At 36.6% G+C, this 25,558-nt stretch overlaps 1 protein-coding gene across 1 annotated transcript; it reads left to right on the forward strand.

Annotated features, from left to right (window-relative positions):
• Window positions 1-170: 170 nt before the first annotated feature.
• On the forward strand, window positions 171-23,692 carry LOC130901831 (monocarboxylate transporter 10). Its single transcript, XM_057813456.1, has 6 exons — window positions 171-575; window positions 9,260-9,606; window positions 11,422-11,716; window positions 15,580-15,771; window positions 17,374-17,646; window positions 23,193-23,692. Exons 1-6 carry the CDS (start codon window positions 314-316, stop codon window positions 23,228-23,230), a joined length of 1,407 nt encoding a protein of 468 aa, XP_057669439.1. The 5' UTR covers window positions 171-313; the 3' UTR covers window positions 23,231-23,692.
• The last annotated feature ends 1,866 nt before the right edge of the window (window positions 23,693-25,558 follow it).

The following is a 25,558-nucleotide window of genomic DNA, read 5'->3' on the forward strand; positions in this document are numbered from 1 at the left end:
AGTCATTAATGTATTCTCTGGTATACTTAGAACAAATACAAACATTGTTTTCTATCAATTAGCTTGATAAGTCTTTACGCGAAGTTTAATCAGATTAAAACGTCGATATATAGCTAAAGATAAATCGTACCCATGCTAATTTGAACAAAATGGCAACAGGGTGTAATATAATATTCCCCTTCCTATCGACTGAATATTGACAGATTAGCCATGCGGTTTCGGAGTTGTGTAAATTGAAATTTAGTCGTGCACGTGGTGTCCTGTTGCTTAAAACTAAGGTAATGCGCGGGTTCTAAAAAAGTTAGGTTAAGAAATGATTGAAGACGTCGAAAGTAGTTTAGTGTCAACAAAAATTGATAATAAAAGTGGAAACAAACAACAAAATGGAACGGTAAATCATGAAGGTGGTAATAAACCACCGGCGGATGGGGGATCGCGAGCATGGGTGATAATGTTAGCTTCCTTTTTTTGCAATGGAATCTTATTTGGCGTTATCAATTCTTATGGAGTTCTTTATTCGGAATTTTACGATAAATTACAAAGTAGAAATGATAGTCGTGCTTCTGGAAAAGCAGGTAAGTCGAAATATATTCATATTACATACATAAATTTAAATCTTGAAAAATTACGAATAGTATTGTATTTAAACAAATGAATAAGACTTGATTTTTTTTATTTCTATTATAACAAACATAACAAGCATATGTATGAACCTCAATCAAACAATTTATTATTCAATTAAATTTTTTGGTGAATGAACCATATCTGTACGGGGTAATTTAGAAAATATGTCTAATTAAGAATGTGAAAATCAATTATTGTAACAAACATTTCATTCAATTTATAATTTTCCTTACTCGAATATTAGAAAATAGATAACTGATAAAACTGTATTTTAAATCCATAAGCAAGGTTTATGGGGGTAAAAAATACTAAAATTCAGTACTATATCTATCACCTGTTAGGTCAAATAGCCTAACCGAAACCGCTTAGGTAGAGATTAAAAAAATTGTATTATGGAAAAGCTATGTCTTCCTGACCAAATAAAATTTATAATTCGTTGCATATAATGCATTTTTAATAATTTCCCAAATAACTCGTAGATTTATGAGAATATTTTTATAACACTTAGCATTATAGATTTTTGCTCGATAATGAATTAATTTAATCTATATTCTGAAATATGATATTCCTTACAAGGATACAATGTGGGTTATACGAACTCTTAGAAAATAGTAAACGATTTTATAAAAATTAGTAATAATATACTCACTCATGTATATCCGGGTTCCAGTATATTATGGAAATTATCGATTATCATGTTGTCACTTAATGTCCCTAAACTACATATATAAAAAAGTTGATTTAAATTAAATTTAGTTACGGAGAGAGAGAGAGAGAGAGAGAGAGTAGGATAAGGAGGATTTTTGTAAGGAGGGGGGTTTGTTCATTGTTGGAGTAGGCCGTGATATAGGAATAGCTCCTCTGCAGGGCTGGGGTTGTGGTGGTGGCGTTGGGTTGTGTTTGTCTAACTATTTCTGAAGGGAAATTTTGGTCAGGAGAAAACGAAATGAAGCATGTAGGGTGAGTGTTGAGGTTCGGAGTTTATCTGATTAATATGATGGAACTATCGAGGATGTTGAGGTAGATTTCAGGGAGGTCATCGTACGCTGTCGAAGGGGCGGATAAGGTAGTTTTTTCTTTGGTTTTGAGCCGAGGGGCCGCTTATTGTTGACCCAGGGGATGAGAAGGGTTTCTTTTGCAGCGGAATTAGTTGATTCCGTGGTACGAATCACATAGCGGGCTGGGAGGTCGTTTAGGCGGATTGGAATGGGAGTTATATCGGTATCATAACGGTGTTACTAGGGCTGAATCTACATACAATCTAGACGTTTGCTCTATATTAGATAATAGGGTGGATGTATGTTATATACGTATGAAGTAGGGTGAGGGGGTGGGTACGTCCCAAATTTCCTCCGAGCGCCTTGATCAGACTCTATTTAGAGTGTCATTCAGATCGGCCGTCCAACTAAGAGGGAGTGAATTTCACACCCAGTTAGATGTGTGAAGACGATGGCTTGAGTTTTTTTGAAATTGAGAGTTACCCTCCATTTCCTGCACCAATCCGAAAATTGGTTCAGAAGATTTTGCGATTTAGTATTGAGGAAGCGCATGTTTTGGGCGGTAGCGATGAGTATCGGCCGCATACAATTGGACCTTTACTGTGGGGTCAAGAGGGACTGAAGTGTTATACGTATAGATAATATATAGGAGTGGGGCCAGAATGGAGTCTTGTGGAACGCCAGTAAGAAGGGTGAAGGGTTCGAATAGGCAATTACCAACTTTGACACTGATGGAGCGGTTGGTGATATATGAATATATCAATTTTATTGTAGGAGGTGGCAGGCGGATAGTCAGAAGCTTCCTAACAAGTCCGGCATGCCAGACCTGGTCGAAAGCCTTCTGATCATCCATGAAAATGGCGGTGGCGCACTGGTGTTGTCAAACAGACCGCAGAGATTAGGGAGAGCTGTCTCGGGCAGTTTTCTCATTGCCTGTCTTGAGGTTCCATCCCGCCCGGGAGAGGAGTTCTTCCAAGCCCGGCAAGCCGACCAAACGACAATGACGGTGAATGGTGCGAGATGTGGAATGTTTTCATTTAGTTGGATAATCCAGTGAGGGCTCCGGGTTATGTTTTGAGTAAAGAAATAGGTTTCTTCGGTAAAGTCCCTTAAGAAATGGGGATTGTCAGCTGGAGTAAAGACAGTTTGCAGGCTTCCATGCTTTCTTTGGCCAGTAAGCCTGTAGAATTGTTGTCAAAACGCACGACCCCGTCTATAATCCAAGTCGGCAGTGGCGGCCCCCCACTTTTTCCGCTTCTCAGCATTCATTTCCAGCCTGACTTGGGCGTTGAGACGTTTCCATTGCGTTTTGACTGCTGGGTCTCTGGTTCGAACACACAGCCTGTATAAATGTGTTTTCGGATTAAACCAGGGCAATTAATGGTCCCTATGTTTCAGTGGGAGGTATTTGGTTTTTGAGTAAAGTCGAAATGAATGCGGTTACCCACGCCGCTAATTACGGAGTATTCGGCTTGTTGATTGGGTTTTTGGGAATGAATATTTCTATTCCTCCGGTCGCTAGCGTCTCATTTTTTAAAATACCTTTTTCTGTATTTAATACTATCGTTAAAAAGTATCAGGAACTATGCTGGACGCTATAAGAGCTCCTTTCAAACTATGAGACGCTAACTTCATCAGACTTCATCACCTCTATATCTCTGAAACCCTCTTAATAGTCTCCGAGATTATTTTTTTAAGTTGTGTTGTATTATAATGCAACTTAATTATATTAACAATAAGACGCCACTGAAGTTGTTTTTTTGTCACTAAATTTTACACTGTTTCAAGTAAGAAAAAATACTTATCACTTCACAGACATTCAAGTCCATAAATAAAATTACGTCCAAGTGGTGGTTATATAAAATGGTTATTCTAATAGTAGGGGAGCGCACGATGCTAAATGGGGATTTATTCGAGCGTCTTAGAGACTCATTAGGTTCAAAGCTTGTATGATAAGAAAAAAATATTATAAACAAGAATATATTGAAAAATTCTTAGCCTACTATAGAACCAAACAAAATTTCAATGTCAAAATAATTTATTACTCAACATATTTTCCTCTTAATTGTATACATTTATTACAGCGAACCTGCAACGTCTCCAGACCTTTCAAAAAAAGTTCCAAGTCTCATCCATAGTAACAATTCAGTTTAAGAAGTCTACATCGTTTTCAAATCGAGCACAGATCGAACGCGATGCTTCTACACTTGCATTTTCTCATGTTCAAATTATCGTGAACTATATGATGAACGCGTTCGTAGAAATATTTAGTGCTTCAGATATCCGTTTTAGTCCAATTCGACGGTCTGATAAAATTATGGTATGAACTGCTTAGATATTTTGGAAAATTTACCTCTTTTGAAGCTTGCAGTTCATTTTTCACGCATACGAAGGACATTGATTACCAAGGGTATTAAGCATATCTTCGTATATCTGCTTACCTCTTAACCCTTTTAAATACAGGTACTTTATGATGGCTCGATACTCCAATTTTTCGATTTTCCGAATTTTTTTCTTCTTTTTCATTTCAACTTTTTTCATCTTTTTTCTTTTAATTTACTGCGTAACTCTGATTTACTTTTTTGACGTCAAACTTTACACTGACACTTCTAATAAGTTATTGTTCGTTGCTATGGTAACGCAATATTTTGTTTATGCTTGGAACTGGTCTAGGCTAACTAGATATCAATACATTCTCGTACTAGGTTCAATTTAAACTGCTAATCTGAACCGTTCTTAGAACGGTTACTGGAAGCGTTTTAAATGACATTTTGCGCAATCTCTGGCTGTGCACGGCTCTTGTAAGAGTACTTGCTAACAGCCAACTATCCAAAAGATCGTCCCAGACACAGTTCACGAACGATGCCCAAGTCGGTTGGCATACAAAACAGAATCAATTGTATAACGATAACTGCCCTGTTGGAACATGTAATCTCTATTGCGCAGAATCGTCACCGTAGGAAAGACGGTTCTTTGACGGGTTTGAATAAACCTAATGTATACCGTTTCATAGGTGGGTGAGGGACTATAGATTTTCAAATATGTAAAAAAATACCGTTGCATGGACATACTCGAGCGATACAGATATTGATAGCATCGTTCTACGTATTTTCAATAAAGTACGTATGTTAATCTGATTGTTTGTATGATGCATATGGGTTGCAAATAAAAAAAAATATGTAGGAAAAGAAAATAAATAGATTAACAAAACAATAGAAGGTGAAAATGGAACAGGCGGAAATGATCAAATACTTAATAACACACAATAATGCACTTTCAAGGTCATCGGCAGGAAAATTAAAATGACAGTATATAGACCAATATCAACATGTTGAAGTGAAATCTAGGTACTGATAAACAGGACAAAAGCAGAATAGTAGCAATGGAAATGAAGATATTAAGAAGAGTGAAAAGAATAACAAGTGAAGATAGAATAAGAAACGGAGCAGTAAGGAAAGAATTGAGTATTGAATCAATAGCTGTAACGATAGAATAAATCAAGCTAAAATGGTTAAAAATAAGTAAAATAAGACACCAGTTTAAGCTACATTATATGAAAGCTTAGCAAAGATTCTAATGAAACTACAATGAAGATTAAAATTCTGTATCCAAATTTCAAGTTTGTAGTTATCTATTGGAGTTATAATTTTTTGAATCTTTGTTACAAACCGAAAACTGCTATTGACTTTCTGCCTCGTATATTTTATCATGCACCGAATCAATTCTTCGAAATAAATTGATATCGATTGATATGGAAATCGGTCAGTTCAATTTGATTTAATCTGTTTCCATTTTGTCAATTTCTTAATGAGATTGAAAAGAGGACTACTATTTACATCCCACATTCATAATTAATTAGTTATCAAATTTACGAGGGTTTAATTGATTAGATTGTATTGCTACTGTGAGACAGAAATTACACAACAATATGTAGGAAGTGACGAAAAGATTGCTTAAAAATTAATTGAATATTCTGCGGCTCAAATGTGCATTCAAGAAAGTAACTATTGGAATATTTGGTATGATAAGGACGTAGATATGTTGATCGTTTATTATAGTAGGGGAGCCTCAGCGGGGATTTCGGGATTTACTAAAGCGTGGCTGATTAATTTATATTGTGATGAAACTACTATGCAAAAAACAAATTCTACTGATTAAGATGATAATTAATTATGAAAAATTAATTTTTTTTGAGCATTTTTTTCAAATTATTCTTTTATAAACACAAATATTCTACTTAAAAAACATACACTTTTTTATTTGCATGTTATTTCCTGAGCATTTAATTAAGTTGAATGAAATGAATGAAAAAATTTAGTCATATTAGGAGAATTCTTCTAGGTAATCGTCAGATTATGAGACAGCACGTCTATTTTTTGCTCATTATAATAATGGCCGCGAAATTATCAGATAATTGAAAAAATCATTTAGGTTCACTTAACGCCGCTTATTAAACCTTACGCGCTCGATCATACAAACGATCAGATTAACATACGTCCTTTATTGAAAATACGTAGAATATTGATACTATCAATATCTGTCACGCTCGAGTAAGTCCATGCAATAGTATAATAGTTTTTTACATATTTGAAAATCTATAGCCCCTCACCCACCTATGAAACGCTATACATTAGGTTTCTTCAAATCCGTCAAAGAACCGTCCTTTGTACGGTGACGATTCTGCGCAATAGAGATTACATGTTCCAACATCGCAGTTAATGTTATACGAATGATTCTGTTTTGTGTTCCAACCACTCTACAGACACCAAAATCCTAATCGAAATCCTGGCAACCACAATACATCGTGGGCTCCCCTACTATTAGAATAACCATTTTATATAAACACGTAATTTTATTTATGGACTTGAATGTCTGTAAAGTGATAAGTATCTTTTCTTACTTGAGAAGTGAAAAATTCAGTGACAAAAAAAAATTCTCCAGCGGTGTCTCATTGTTAATATAATTAGCTTGCGTTATAATACAACACAACTTAAAAAATTCTGAGAACTCTTGTAAGAAATAGACTAATGGGATACATTGAAAAGAATCTCGGAAACTATTAAGAGGGTTTCAGAGAGATAGAGTTGAAGAAGTCTGTGTAAAGTTACCGCCTCATAGTTTGAAAGGAGCTCTTATAGCGTCCAGCATAGTTTTAAAGTTCCTCATACTTTTTATTGATAATATTAAATACAGGAAACGGCATTTTAAAAACTGAGACGCTAGCGACCGGAGGAATAGAAATATTTCTTCCCAAAAACTCAACAAGCCGACTACTCCAGAAACCCCATCCAAAACACCCCTAAACCACAGAAGCCTCAACCAACAACTTAAATTCAGCCTCCCAGAACCCCTCAACAACTACCCTATACCTCTTCCCAACTTCCCTCTCTGCAAACCCCTTACTTTGAGGAATCTTCCTCAAAAATATATCTCTTAGAGGGAGCTTCTTAAAAGCCAAACCAAATGGAACCGCCCTCCTTCAAAACCACCTTTTCACTGGTCTGCAAGAATGTAGACCATTCCTACTCCGACGAGGTAGTTTTAGAAATCTTCTCCGCCCTGAAATCCTAGAGGATCATCGCCAGGTCAACTAACAAACCAACATCAATGTTTCGAGTAATAACAGTCGAAAAAGCTTACCATCACGCCCTCACAAAGGACATCAATTTTCACGAGCTATCGCACTACTGCGAAGCATCAAACTCCATTCCTGCAGTCCCTAAGTACTGCATCCGTCTGCTCCTCTATCGGCCACTCCGCAGATACTTGCAAGGCCAAACCGATCTGTCCCTCTTGTGGTGCATCTGACCTCAAATTAGAGAAATGCCCAAAATCAAACTCCGCTACATGCTAAAATTGCGGTGGTTCTCGCCCCGCTTTCCACCCACATGTGCGAAAAGAACGGAAACGCCAAAAGTCCCTCAGGAAGCTGCCCCAGTCACTCTGGAAAAACTCCAAACCCCATAAAAACCTCTCTACAGACACCAAAATCTTCTCTCAATAATGAATGCCATTCCCATATCTCGCGTGCTAGTAGCCGAAACGCTACAACGTCTCATTCCCTCCTTTTACAGATACAACTGTACCGTAACGAGCGGCGTGAGTAACCGCATTAATTTCCACTTTACCCAAAAACCAAATACTTCCCACTGAAACATGGAATTTTATCGACTTCACAATAGGGACCATTAATTGTCCAGGTTTAGCCAGGAAGCGACATCTATTGAAGCATCTATTAAGCTCCCACAGTAATCAAATTTTATCTATCACTGACACTCTCTCCAAATTACCTCCAAGATTCATTTGCTACACCACTATCCACTTCTCGTCCGTAAAGGACTCCCCTCGTCACCCCATCCACTACCTCCACTTCTGTCCCTCATTAACGCTGCGCAAGACATCGCCGTCCCTCTTACCACACCAACTATATGTCAATCTCACAAAATATTCGAGGCAAAATTCGTCCGAAAAGACAGTTATACAGACTGTGTGCTCGAACTAGAGACCCAGCAGTCAAAACGAAATGGAACCTTCTCAACGCGCAAATATGGCTGGAAATCAATGCTGAGAAGCGGATAAAGTGGGAGGCCGAAGAAACACATTTCTTTACTCAAAACATAACCCGGAGCCCTCACTGGATTATCCAACTAAATGAAAACATTCCACATCTCGCACCATTCACCGTCGATGTCGTTAAGTCGGCTTGCCGGGCTTGGAAAAACTCCGCTCCCGGTCGGGATGGAACCTCAAGACAGGCAATAAAAAACCTTCCTGATACAGCTCTCTCTAAGCTCTGCGGCCTGTTTGACACCTACTTGGCATTTTCCTACTTTCCTCAATGTTGGAAACCCGCCAACACAGTTCTGATTCCTAAGCCCGGCAAAGACCCTACCAAACTTGGAACTTCTAACTATATTTCAATCTCACAAAATACAGGCTGTGCGTTCGAATTAGAGACCCAGCAGTCAAAATGCAATGGAACCGTCTCAACGCCCAAGTCAGGCTGCAAATCAATGCTGAAACCAGGCGGGAGGTCGCCGCACTACGCGTTATGTGTGTGGGAGTATCCTAATGCTCATTTTGGAGAATGGAAAGGTAGTCGAGGATTCTTTGAATGACCCGCATAAATCCCCGTAAATCCTTGTCCCCAATTTCCGAAGTAATGTGCTCTCGAGTCTTTATTAAATTAGTGCTTTAAACAATTGAAGGTTGTTGTTAGCGCATTGTTTTTATTTTCGCATACCAATTTTGAATAATTCTTCTTAAAACGCCATCATTAACATCTCCTTTCATTAAAATTTTAACCTTGCTTGATAATATTTTTCAATGTGCCTTGGTTAATACCAACTGCTTGTGCAACTTTTTCCCATATATTTGCCAAATGTGTTAATGTCTCACAACGTTGTCTTTACAACGTTATTATGGACTATTTCACGACTTGGTCAATTTAAAATTTTATGTTTGCTTACGACTGGAAGCTACATTGGTCAGTACGCGTGACCAACGCTTTTAGACAAAATGAAATTAGACAAGCTGTAAGTATTACACGACAAATAAAATCAGCACCGATAATTCAAATTTGTACTTTCGGACAGTTAATAAAAATAATAATAATGCTATTGTATTTTTGTTTGCAGCTTTAATTGGTTCCTTTTCCATGGGAACAGTATTTTTCGTGTCTCCCGTATCTGGGGTTTTGACTGACAATATAGGCCTTCGACAAACAACATTCCTCGGTGGTGCAATTGCTTCCGGTGGAATGTTACTATCTTCATTCTTTATCGATGATATCGTAATTCTATGCATTACGTATGGAGTCATGTACGGTTTAGGAGGGGCATTAGCGTATACACCGTCTTTGGCTATTTTAGGACATTATTTCAAAAAGTATTTGGGAAAAGTTAACGGCTTCGCTGCAGCCGGTAGTTCAGTATTCACGATTGTAATGCCTTACTTAATCGATGCTTGTTTAAGGCGATTTGAGGTAAGTAAGTAGTTTATGTTATACTGATTAATTATTTGGTGAAACAATACTAAACACCTTATACCGGTAAGAATTGGGTCTACAAATAAACAGTCATATTCGTATTAAACATACTGTTTACTACCAACACATTCTTCGGTCTCTGAAAACGTTAATTTACTTATAGAAACGCGTATTAGATAGGGTAATTGTGATAGAAGGTAAACAAGGTAGCAATTAACAGTTTGTTCAGTATGAATATAATAAACTGTCCCTACATGACCTTATTTGGACTGAAATAACCATTAAACATTGTCCCAATAACTATGTATTGGGTAGTATATTCAATATTATTCTGTTTATTGGATTAATGAATATTAATCAGCAATGTGTAATCAAGTAATGAATTTTTATGGGTGCAATTACTTGTGATGCACCCATTTCAACTAATGAGTCTCGTAACTGTATGTGTTGAAGAAGCATTGACGAGTTTGAACCGGTTTCGGCTTACCAGTTCAGTACTACGGCCACTTTAGTTAGTAAAATCGTGTTAATCTTTCATAACATATAGAACTTCGCTAACGCATTAACACTAACCTAGAAGTTGGAGAAGAGTGTTCAAGAAGGTCCCCAAATGTTAAGAATCTGTCTACGCTGAGTATGTAGTAATTTTGGAGGATGTTTACAAGTGGTATGAATGAATTAAAATTGGAAATGAGTCAATTGAAGTCGAAGAATGATTGGGACATCTTCTCGATCTCGTCAGCAGGTGAAAATGTACAAATAGTGGACAAATTTGTTCGACCCTGAATGCGATTCAGTATTCCCGAGGAGCTGGAATATTTGAGGAACAATGTAAAAAAAGAAGCCTGAAAATAGTAACACACTTTCTTCTTCTTCATGACAACGCGTTGTGTAACAAGTCTTTCTTTCTATCCACATTCGCCTCGTTAACAAGATTTAATACCATGCGACTTCTGGTTCATTCCGAAAATAAAAGATGAAAGCCATTTCGAAATAAGGCTCCCAGAAATGCTTCAAGTCATATTTTTTAAATTTGTTTTCTGTACTAATAATGCAAAAATATTGATAATTGTTCGAACAAAAATTCTACAAATTAAGCAAATAAGCATCTAGATTGAGAATATTTGAGGATTTATCTATGTTCTAGGATTATTCAGGTAGAAATTCTTTTCCTAATTATAGACAGAATACAGAGCAAAAACAATTTATTTGAAGATGCAATTAACAAAAGAACAATAAGAAAAATTAATTGAAGATCCAGACGTGTTAGTTTCTATAGCTGATGAAGATGTATTTCCAATACGCATGCTCTTAATAATTTGATTATGTTTTTTATAAGCTTTTACTCTTGTACACCACTTTTGGCTAATCGACTACCTGCTGTCGGTCTATTGGAGTGATAAGTAATTTTTTTCCTTGGTATTCAATCCAATCGCTTCGGCAGACGATTTTGTCTAATTTTGAATCGTATTTCTTCCCATGGGCATATTATCATACCAGTTATCATTTTCGGATTCTCAGAAATAATCTGTTGATTTTAATATTTGGGCCCTTTTTTTTATTTTTTTAAAATAATATGACAGGACTCAAATAGCACTCGTATGACAATATGACTTTATGATGGCAATTTCAGAGTTGCAATATCTCAAAAATGAAGTAGCAACCCTCGTATATAACAACTTGGACCACCTTGTTGAATACAAAATACGTTTGTGAATGTAGGTATTGAGAATACTTCGAATAATTTTTACTTTACAACATTTTAAAACATGTAAACGTTCAGTTAAGCTCAAAAATATCGTTTTGTTCCAGATAGAATGGACTCTGCGAATATTGGCTCTTCAATCAAGTTTAATAATGCTCTTCGCGTTCTTGTTCAAGCCAATCACCCTAACTCCACAAATTAAATATAAAAAAACTACAATCGCTGATATTTTCAATATCGCTCTGTTTAAAAATTACAAATATGTAATCTGGGTGAGTTTTATAGCCATTTCTTTGTTTGGTTATTTTGTGCCATATGTATATATGCTCAAATTCGTCGAACTGAACTTTGAAAAAGGATCCGACACCAAATTACCTATAATGTGTATAGGTGTGGCATCAGGTTAGTAAAATGTTATGTCATAAATATGGTCAGACACAATATTATAAATTTGATTACCAAAAGTTGCGCTTAACATTTTAGAGAGCATACAATAAAATAAATATTTTACTGCGAATAATGATTTAGTATAGAATCCTATTTATGAGAACCTCAAATATTTCACTTGGTGTTGTCTGCACAGTTATTTATTCTCATATTTCAGATTTAAATTGCCTGCAAATTGAAGTTCCCGGGTTCGAATCTGGTCTTAGAAAATTGACTTTTTAAATATTTTTATATGTACAGAACTAATTTTAAAAACTGATTTTTAGTAACAAACAATATAATATAGCTAAATTCTGACCGCAGTGATTTAGGGGCATTATTAAGATTTAGCAAAAAGTTTTGTTGTTATTTCGTTCTTTTTTTACAATGTATAATCACTCAATTCAATGGCAAACTTTATTATACATTTGTTGTATTGTTTTTCTAAGTCATTTGCACATCATTAACTGTTGTTTCAGTATTTTGTAGAACTCGACTTTTCTTGAAATATGGTGGAAAGATCAATCCATATATCGTTATCGTTCACCACAACAATATTATCGGTGTTTCCAGGTTGACGGTAATCTCTAGCTATCGTCCTTTGTATTCAATTAGTTCGAACGTTTCTCTATTTTGATAGATTCGTGATTAATCCTGACTTGAAGGAGCGAAGTGGAGCGATAGTTTTAATTCTATTAAAATATATGTCGATGTGTCTGGACAATATAGGAACGGGGAAAATCTGAGGAGGGGATTTGATACACTCCATGGTGTTCATTGAATATTTTATCTTTGACAGATCTAATTAGGTGGAACAGTTTCTGATTGGGTTTGAAATTGTATAAATACCGTTGGGTTTGAGGATTCTGCAAGTTTTGTCTGTTACAAGGAAGGAATACCTTCAATTGATTCTCTAAACAAGTGGAACAGGGAATTGGAGATGTAAATTTTTAGTTGCTTCTAGGGATTTGGGATTTATTGTAACCATTCTGAATAAATGTTTGAATTATATTGTTAAATTAATATCGGTTAATTGGGCTTATTTATACCACTGTTAGTACATCTGCGAAATTATAAAAGTTGTAAATGTAAACAATATAAATTAGCATTTTACGTCACGGATATAAGAAAGCAGGATTGCCAGTTCAGTGAATGTCTACAACATTTGTCCGTCATCATTTGTCATTTTATCATGGCCAACTCCTGTAGAAGTATCTTTGTCACGTCCGCAGCGTGAGGTCGGGCATTATCGTGGATAAAAACAACTCCGTTTAATAGTAATCCTAGGCGCTTGTTTTGTATTGCGCGGCGCAATTTCTTAACGTTGACGCAGTAAACATGTGGATTGTTAAAAATCAATCAGTAAATTGCCTGTCCCAAAAAACAGTACACGTTAGATTTCGAGGTGTCAAGATTTCATTAGGTTAACATTCGTTGAGAGAGAAGTGTGCCTCCATTCCATTTATTACCTTTTATTTTCTGGTGTGTCGTAAGGTACCAAACTTTCATCCTCCGTGACTATCCGAGGATATCAAACATAAGCAAAGTTTTCGAAATATCCATTTTCAGTAATAATCTCATGAATTTAATCATCAGATTTGCGGAAATTCCATAGCACAAGCACTAATTGTAAACCTACGGTTCTAGTAAGCTTCTCTTCACTCAGTTGAGTGAACCAGTTTGTCAGTATCCAAAGACGGGCGTACTCGTTCTTCATGGAGCACTCGATCACGTCTTTCATTGAACTGTCTGACCCATCTTTTAATCATTTAATCACTCATAACATTTTGTCCATAAACCTTGCAGATTTCACATCTGATTTTATAAGCGGTGGTATTTCCAATTAAGGTTGACATCATAAAGAAGCACTACAAAGAACACGTCGGTAGCTGCGATCTGCAAATGGTGTACATTTCTTCTGCTTAAATCAGAGCTACTGTACTATACTGCATACTGTACTATAACTCATATTGTGGCGCTACCCTTATTTAATACATTTCATCGGACATTTTTCTAAATACTCACATTATTCTTATTCTTTATAAATTCAATGAAGCTAACGTGAATTTTCACGTGACAGCGGTTTGTGCGCTACTAATATTATAGTAAATATGAAGGCTAGAAATCCATTTTGTTTTCCTGTATCTACGCGTGAACTCAACATATGGATATTGAATTATTATTTGTAAAAACTTTGTATTTAGTATTACATTCATAACATATTTATTCACTTTTGAAAAACCAACTTGTTTCGACACAATCGTACTTGGTACTGATGGTTCCTAATGAATGCTTGTTCTACTAGCGTCCAAATGTTATGAATATTGATAAATGCATATTGGAAAGCTTGTTTGAAAGAGGTATGAAGGTAAACTACAAAAGTTTTATGACATTGTTGGGAATACAAATTAAATATTTGTTAAATGTTATTAGTAAAAGTATTGTTTATATTATAAATTTGTATCATTATTTGTTGAATCAGCAAACGTAGTATAAACAAACTTCAATATTTATAGTTGGTAATTCTCAACATTACCATCTTTCAATTGTTCTTTTTTTAATTTGTATTTTAATATTTTTTAATAGTTGATAAGTTCAGTTTCTCGATCAATTTATATTTTGAAGGTTAAACATATTCATTACTAGATTCGTAGGTCGTTGTTTTTAGCGCGATTTTCCTTTAGTCCCTTTCCAGTTTAATTAAATTCTATTCAAAGATCTCCAATTTTATTGATTCGAATTAATATCCTAACATAAGTATATTTGGAAACAAAATTTCACAGAGAACTTGAAATAGAGTGAAAGCTTGGTTTTCAAAATTGATTATTAGGACACAAAAGTCTCTATAATTTTTACGGATTCAGTTATTTGGTGGGGTTGGGCATTGAACACTCTAGATTTCAAAAAAAGAGAACATATATCTTGAGTATTAGAACGGTAAATAGTTTCATCAGGAATTATATAGCCTGTAATCGCCACTTTTTCACCTTCAACCTTCAAAGTTATCGTCCATGGACAATCTAAGAGCCCTATTGGATTGTCATTGGGGACGGAACCAGTTACCTCTGGTTACCTACAATCGTCAAATGAAGTAGTCACTTCTCTGAGTCCTCTTATCGAAAATAGACGCGTCGTGCATAAAAGAAAATTATTATGTGCGTTGCAAAAGGGTAAAAAGTAAGGTACCTAAGAAGTTATGGGTCCATCCTTTCATATCAAATAGAAGCCGAAGTGCTGTTTATATATAGTTCATGACTTAACGACGAAGACTTTGCATCGTAGTCCATTGCGGCTAGAATTTCAGAATGTCTGCGTCTAGTAAAATACCCGTGGTTATATTTAGAATTGGCGGCTTTGGTGATTGCGACCAGTAGTTTCGTGTATTCTCAGTAGGCAAAGTGCGTGTTTCTTCATCGAGAATACACATAATTTCAATTTTGGTGTCATTTGTCTGTGTGGAGGATCCTTTTAATGTTTCAACTAATGACAACGGAATCTTTTATTGCAGAATTTCTTTGGTTAATCTTTCTTTATCGAAACTCATTATGCTTCCGTCTTGGTGGCCGGTTGGACAATGAGTTGGGTGAGTTAGACGCAGCTTGCTCGTGTACATTTTACTTACGCCGAATTTTTTGGATAGATAACCGGCGACTTAGCCATGCCGTCTGGTGCCGTGCCGTAAACGTACTGATCTGATGAAGATTTCAGCTCTGGATAACATAAATCTGCCTTCTAATGATCCTTTACAAATATTCTGTGCTTTCGATTCAAAGTTGTCCTAGATAGTTCCGAAATCAACCGTCATTATTTATTATTCTTAATCATATTTTCATTTTCAGGTTTCGGGAGACTAATATTTGGTTATATAGCTGATTTACCTAAAGTTAATAGAATTTACATGCAACAATTGAGTTTTTTCAGTATAGGATTAATGACAATGTTATTACCTTTTACTGTTGGACATTATGCATGGTTAGTAGTAATTACATTGGCTATGGGTATTTTTGATGGATGTTTTATAGCTCTTTTGGGTAAGCTTTATTGTATATTAATTAATATTAAGAAATACCAATGGGTTTGCAGCCATGGAAGGCTTAAAACAATGGTATTGCCTGTCATTATTTAAGATGTACTTGGAGCAGGCACCCAAAATGTTGAAACGGAAGTGCAAAAGGATGGGAATACCTCTCAGTGACAATACTACACTGCGATCAAATAGTAATAGCATAGGATTATGTCGATTCAAGTTAGATGACTCGGAAGTAAATGTAAAAAAAAATCTGAATGTATGTGCCTCAGAGCAACAGCGCAAGACATCGAAATGAAGGACGGGATTTACAAGGAATACAAATACTGAGGAATGAAAATGACACTTGATGAAACACTCGAGACAACAATCAAAGAGAGAAACATTCAGGGCAAAAAGCAATGATAAATGGAATATTATAGGACCAAACAATAACAAACGCCAACAAATAACGAATATATAACACGATCCTTGAAAATATTATAACATATGACAGCGAAGTGTGGCAGATAAAAAATCAACAGGAAAAATGCTAACTCCGACTGAGATGGACTTCTGTAGAATAGCTGCGGGAAAATCCAGAAGAGGCAGGATAAGGAATGACAAAATAAAGCAGATAATGGGAGTGAGATACACATTAATCGATAACATCAAAACCAAACAACTAATCTGGTTTGGTTATGTACAAATAATGTCAGAGAACAGAATACCTAAACAGGCCCTAAAGTGAAGACCACAAGGGAAAAAGGGAATTGATTTTAGGTCTCTTATTTCTTTATCGAAATACGATGTTGACACTGACAATTTACGAATTTATATTGATCCATAGATCACCTTCATTATGAATTTCAAAATAAGAATAAAATCAAAATAGAACTTTGTTCTAATAAGAAAAATTAATTTTTTCTTTCTCCTTACTTCTTATTTACAAAATAGAGCTATAAATTTTAGTTAAATTATTTCTAAAAATTCTCTTTTACGTGTATATCAAGAATCTTTGAATCTCTGTAATTGAATTTATATATTTCATGGTTCGTTAATGTAGTTGTATTTTTTTATGTATTGATGACCTCTTAGTCTATTTTCTAAATATTGAGATGTTTGCCCTATGTAGACAGCGCCACAATTAGTACAAGGCACTTGATATATAATATTACTTCTTTTGTTTTTGGGTGTTTTAGATTTTAGTTTAGTGAAATATTTGTATAATGTTTATGTCCTTTATAACTTACACTAATATCATATTCATTCCTTTTCCTAGTAATGAAAAATGTTTTAAGTTTTGATGTTAAGTTTCTGTTTTGTTTCTTAATTGTAGTATCTATTTATCAATATCAATTTGGTTAATTTAAATTTGTAGCTTCTCAACTCTCAGTAGGATATTTTTTCCTACAATTTTTCTTATAATGTTGAATCCGCTTTTTGATAAAACCATGCCATAACAATTTTATTTTGATCTTTATTATAAGAACTAAAGGGATAGTAATGAGTCAATCCTTAGTTGAAGTTATATAATAGTAAATTAAGTTAGCATACTCGATCAAATTTGATCGAGTATTTAAGATACCTAGGACAATTATTGCTAATTTATTTTATTTGTTTTCAGGTCCTATAGCATTTGATATCTGCGGTCGAGAAGGAGCTACACAAGCAATAGGTTTTCTTTTAGGAGTATGTTCTATACCATTAACGTTGGGTCCTTATATTGCTGGTATTATTCTCGACACATACAATAACTATACATTGCCTTTTATGTTGGCTGGTGTACCACCCGTGATAGGATCCATAGGGTTATTTGCCATAAAATGCTCTCCGAAAACCTCAATACAAAATAAAACAAAACAAACGCAAAATATTAAAGTGGATGCCACTGAGAAAGGTAAATCAAAAATCAGTTTTACTTTTTCAATGCAGAACTTGGTGTATTGTTCATTTCAAAGTTGTCTGTATATCTATTTAGATCTATTTTCTATTAAATGTTCTCAAATGAACGTTTTGCAGTTTTATTTCTATAGGGTAAATAGCTAATTATATTTGAGAAAAATCAAGTTGCCATTTAGTCGTTTTCCGAGGTATTGTGTAATGTATAGTTAATCAAGCAGAAGTTATCAATGTTATATGCAAAAAAATATTTCAGGTTATTTGTGTGTTTATAATATATTTATTGTATAAATAGACGTATCAAACTGCTGAGACCCTATGACAGACTAAACATGTAGTCTTTACTATCTGAACAAAGACAGTTCGGGTCACTTCTATTATAACAAAGGATATGTTGAATGTCCTTAATTAGGTCAATCAACCATTTATTTTTAATTGACATTTAAAGTTTATTTGTACTTTTCATTAGTTTGTGATTAAGGTTATTAACATGGTTTATTAGGATCATGAAGATTACGAGTATAGTAAATTATTTTTAATGGAATGATTGTTTTTTAAAAAAGCCGACACAAATTGTAATATGGAAATAATGGCAATCAGTAGAATAATACTCCATAAAAAGTGGCAACAATATTTTAATAGAATCCAATTAACTAGATATGAAGGTTACAAAATGTTTGATGAACCAAAATGAATGTTTTTGAATCAAAAGTAATGAATTTTCTAGCTTTTAAAATGTGGCCATTCAAGGTATTTCTAACACACACACACACACACACACACACACACACACACACACACACACACACACACACACACACACACACACACACACACACACACACACACACACACACACACACACACACACACACACACACACACACACACACACACACACACACACACACACACACACACACACACACACACACACACACACACACACACACACACACACACACACACACACACACACACACACACACACACACACACACACACACACACACACACACACACACACACACACACACACACACACACACACACACACACACACACACACACACACACACACACACACACACACACACACACACACACACACACACACACACACACACACACACACACACACACACACACACACACACACACACACACACACACACACACACACACACACACACACACACACACACACACACACACACACACACACACACACACACACACACACACACACACACACACACACACACACACACACACACACACACACACACACACACACACACACACACACACACACACACACACACACACACACACACACACACACACACACACACACACACACACACACACACACACACACACACACACACACACACACACACACACACACACACACACACACACACACACACACACACACACACACACACACACACACACACACACACACACACACACACACACACACACACACACACACACACACACACACACACACACACACACACACACACACACACACACACACACACACACACACACACACACACACACACACACACACACACACACACACACACACACACACACACACACACACACACACACACACACACACACACACACACACACACACACACACACACACACACACACACACACACACACACACACACACACACACACACACACACACACACACACACACACACACACACACACACACACACACACACACACACACACACACACACACACACACACACACACACACACACACACACACACACACACACACACACACACACACACACACACACACACACACACACACACACACACACACACACACACACACACACACACACACACACACACACACACACACACACACACACACACACACACACACACACACACACACACACACACACACACACACACACACACACACACACACACACACACACACACACACACACACACACACACACACACACACACACACACACACACACACACACACACACACACACACACACACACACACACACACACACACACACACACACACACACACACACACACACACACACACACACACACACACACACACACACACACACACACACACACACACACACACACACACACACACACACACACACACACACACACACACACACACACACACACACACACACACACACACACACACACACACACACACACACACACACACACACACACACACACACACACACACACACACACACACACACACACACACACACACACACACACACACACACACACACACACACACACACACACACACACACACACACACACACACACACACACACACACACACACACACACACACACACACACACACACACACACACACACACACACACACACACACACACACACACACACACACACACACACACACACACACACACACACACACACACACACACACACACACACACACACACACACACACACACACACACACACACACACACACACACACACACACACACACACACACACACACACACACACACACACACACACACACACACACACACACACACACACACACACACACACACACACACACACACACACACACACACACACACACACACACACACACACACACACACACACACACACACACACACACACACACACACACACACACACACACACACACACACACACACACACACACACACACACACACACACACACACACACACACACACACACACACACACACACACACACACACACACACACACACACACACACACACACACACACACACACACACACACACACACACACACACACACACACACACACACACACACACACACACACACACACACACACACACACACACACACACACACACACACACACACACACACACACACACACACACACACACACACACACACACACACACACACACACACACACACACACACACACACACACACACACACACACACACACACACACACACACACACACACACACACACACACACACACACACACACACACACACACACACACACACACACACACACACACACACACACACACACACACACACACACACACACACACACACACACACACACACACACACACACACACACACACACACACACACACACACACACACACACACACACACACACACACACACACACACACACACACACACACACACACACACACACACACACACACACACACACACACACACACACACACACACACACACACACACACACACACACACACACACACACACACACACACACACACACACACACACACACACACACACACACACACACACACACACACACACACACACACACACACACACACACACACACACACACACACACACACACACACACACACACACACACACACACACACACACACACACACACACACACACACACACACACACACACACACACACACACACACACACACACACACACACACACACACACACACACACACACACACACACACACACACACACACACACACACACACACACACACACACACACACACACACACACACACACACACACACACACACACACACACACACACACACACACACACACACACACACACACACACACACACACACACACACACACACACACACACACACACACACACACACACACACACACACACACACACACACACACACACACACACACACACACACACACACACACACACACACACACACACACACACACACACACACACACACACACACACACACACACACACACACACACACACACACACACACACACACACACACACACACACACACACACACACACACACACACACACACACACACACACACACACACACACACACACACACACACACACACACACACACACACACACACACACACACACACACACACACACACACACACACACACACACACACACACACACACACACACACACACACACACACACACACACACACACACACACACACACACACACACACACACACACACACACACACACACACACACACACACACACACACACACACACACACACACACACACACACACACACACACACACACACACACACACACACACACACACACACACACACACACACACACACACACACACACACACACACACACACACACACACACACACACACACACACACACACACACACACACACACACACACACACACACACACACACACACACACACACACACACACACACACACACACACACACACACACACACACACACACACACACACACACACACACACACACACACACACACACACACACACACACACACACACACACACACACACACACACACACACACACACACACACACACACACACACACACACACACACACACACACACACACACACACACACACACACACACACACACACACACACACACACACACACACACACACACACACACACACACACACACACACACACACACACACACACACACACACACACACACACACACACACACACACACACACACACACACACACACACACACACACACACACACACACACACACACACACACACACACACACACACACACACACACACACACACACACACACACACACACACACACACACACACACACACACACACACACACACACACACACACACACACACACACACACACACACACACACACACACACACACATATATATATATATAATACTTCTAAATGTTCTTGATTTTAAAATTAGTTTTTTTTTAATAATTTTTGAAAGATTGATAAAAAATTGATGTTTTCTCATAATAAAGACTAAACTAATTTCAAAAAAAAACAGAAGAGACCTAAAGTCAAGAACATTTAGAAGCATTAATATATCAAAAGGTCTAAGAAATGAAAAAATGAGGAATTGAAGAAAATATATATATATATATATATATATATATATATATATTTTCCGTGCTCTCAAATACTTATCTATTACTCATCATCTGGGAATTCATTAAACAAGACTTTCGATGCTTTTGTAACATTTTAAATTCATAGGTTTCAATATTCAAATTGACGTTGATAAGAGTATGAAATCAATATTTCTACAATTTAACCATATTATAAACTTTATTTGTGATTTTAAAGTATCCAAATTGAAATATTTAAAACATACAAATATAAATTTATTGTTTACTCCATGAAAATAATTGCTTAATCTTTATTTTTCTATCAATTTTTTTATTTTTGTTATTGCAAGGTCGTCAAATTTTTTAATGTTGACATTTTAACCTAAGTAATAAAACAATACGTTTCACGAAAATCCTTGAATGGAATAATAATTCGAAGTTTTTAGATTTAACTGCACTCCACTACACATGCAACTGTTATTATTTGTTATAAAATTAATTTTTTTTTATTTTTCAGAATCGTTTGCCTTGCAAGAAGACGTCATAAAACCATAAAAATGAAGACAAACCATTTTTATAAAAAATTTTCAATAATCTCACTTGTTTACTCATAATCTGCTCCATTCCTGTAAACATTGTGTTCTACTTGCTTTTATATACATAATGTTTCAGTCAATTCACATATAGATCAGACAGAAATTTTTCTAATTACATAGGCTGTGAAAACAATATGGTAATTTTTTGAAAATAATCAAAATTATTTTTAACTGAAATTAGCACGCCTTTATAATTGATAGTTATATTTCAAGCCGAACATATGGGATTTATATTTTTTTTAAATAAAAGATTAATAATTGGCATATAGAAATGAATTCAACCAATTATATGAATATCTCAAATGCAATGGATTTTAAGTGAAATGACTTGAATTAATTTTCGATGGTTTGGAAATGTGCCATAGATATTATTATCAGTAATAACAGTATTAAAATATATCTAACGTTGTTTAAGACAAAACATTGTAATATTTTATTATTTACTACCATCTACAACAAAATACTTTGAATTTACTCATAAATAAATTAAATGAAAGGATTCTTGAATATTTCACAAGCAGTTATAAATCTTCATTTTTGCATTCCAATGTTATTTGATATAACAAAATTATTCAATGAGTTTAGGAATTACTTTAATTAAGAAATGAGTATCATGAGATGAAGTTGGCAAAAAAACTAACTATTCAATTGTCTTAATTTTATTGAGTTTGCTATTTTTATGAGAGTATATATATATATATATATATATATATATATATATATATACAGTGCGGTCGTAAAGTATGGAATAAATTCAATAATCTCTAATCTAAGAGATATTTTCAAAAACCCTCGGACACGTCAATTTTATTTTTCGACGAGGATTTTTTTGAAGAAAAAATTAATATACAGGGTGTTCTCAAAAAAGCTGGGCAGGTAACAACTTTGTTTTTTTAAATAGACACCCCCAATTTTTTTACATTTTCGGATTCCTTGTAAAATTCTAAGCAGTTTTCATGTAACACTCCCTATACCTAACTTTAACCGTTTTGAAATTAGAGTGTGTTAAAAAAAAATTCGCCTCGATATTACATTAAGTCAAAGTAAGCCATGAGCAGCTGCAAACAAGAGAAAAATTTATACGATATTAATAGAATCCACGGGTTTTCAGGTAACATTTTTTAAAAATTACGATTTTTACACGACATTTTAACTCTAATACCTAGTTTACATAATTTGATTTTAACAAATGTTGAAAATGTCTTCCATTTGTTAACTGGACACTATTAATGACTTGTGGTGTGATACGTCGCATTTCTTGAGTAATACGATTTTTTAATTCTTCCATATCTGCAGGTTTTGTTTTAAAAACTTTTCCTTTTATGTAACCCCACAGAAAAAAGTCTAAAGGGGTTAAGTCCGGGGACCTTGGAGCCCATTCGATCGCCCCCCTTCTTCCAATCCACCTATTCGGCGAAATTTGATCTAAATATGCGCGAACTTGTGCATGGTAATGTGGCGGGGCGCCATCCTGTTGGAACCAAATGTTTACATTAGGTAAATCCTCTCCCGGATATAACGTTGCTAGGGCTGGTAGAACATCGTTATGTAAAAGCTGCAAATACCTTTCACCAGTTAAACTTTCCTCAATGAAAAAGGGCCCTACAATACTGTTTCCTACAATACCCGCCCATACGTTAACTTTTTCCCTATACTGAGTATGGCCTTCGCGCATCTAATGCGGATTTACGTCTGACCAATAACGGTAATTTTGCGTGTTTACTTCTCCATTTAAATTAAACGTAGCCTCGTCCAAAAACACAATATTTTTCACAAAGTTTTCATTCTCAAGGCACATAGCTTGTAAACGTTCGTAGAACTCGAGACGTCTGTAATAATCGTCTTCATAAAGTTCTTGAAGGACTTGCATTTTGTAAGGGTGGTTTTTGCTTTTATGTAATGTTTTGATCACTGCTGTTTTACTAACATTTAATTCTGAGGCCAGTTCTCTAGTTGTAACATGCGGCCGTTCTTGGACACTTAATAAAACATCCAATTGTGTTTCTTCTGAGACAGATGGTCTACCAGACTTTGGAGCATCTCTTACATGACCAATTTCTCGAAATTTTTTTTCAATCTTACTTACTGTTGATTGCGAAATTGGAGTCCGATCGGGATATTTTTGGTTAAATAACTCGCATACTTCCTGTTGCGTTCTGGTTCTATTCCCATAGCCAATCATGATTAAAACTTCTATCCTTTGCGTCTCAGTAAGCCGCATCTTGATAATAAAATTAATTATAAAAATGTTTTTTCAAAAAGAAAAAACTATTGCGACCATGTAAAA

This window comes from Diorhabda carinulata, chromosome X, assembly GCF_026250575.1.
Source record: "Diorhabda carinulata isolate Delta chromosome X, icDioCari1.1, whole genome shotgun sequence".
In the NCBI taxonomy this organism is placed as follows: domain Eukaryota; kingdom Metazoa; phylum Arthropoda; class Insecta; order Coleoptera; family Chrysomelidae; genus Diorhabda; species Diorhabda carinulata.

Bases quoted from the DNA above. Each gene is read 5' to 3' on its own strand.
- LOC130901831 (XM_057813456.1), top strand. From the start codon at position 314: ATGATTGAAGACGTCGAAAGTAGTTTAGTGTCAACAAAAATTGATAAT. The intron at 576-9,259 runs GTAAGTCGAAAT...TTTTGTTTGCAG, and splicing joins TCGTGCTTCTGGAAAAGCAG to CTTTAATTGGTTCCTTTTCC. The intron at 15,772-17,373 runs GTAAGCTTTATT...ATTTGTTTTCAG, and splicing joins ATGTTTTATAGCTCTTTTGG to GTCCTATAGCATTTGATATC.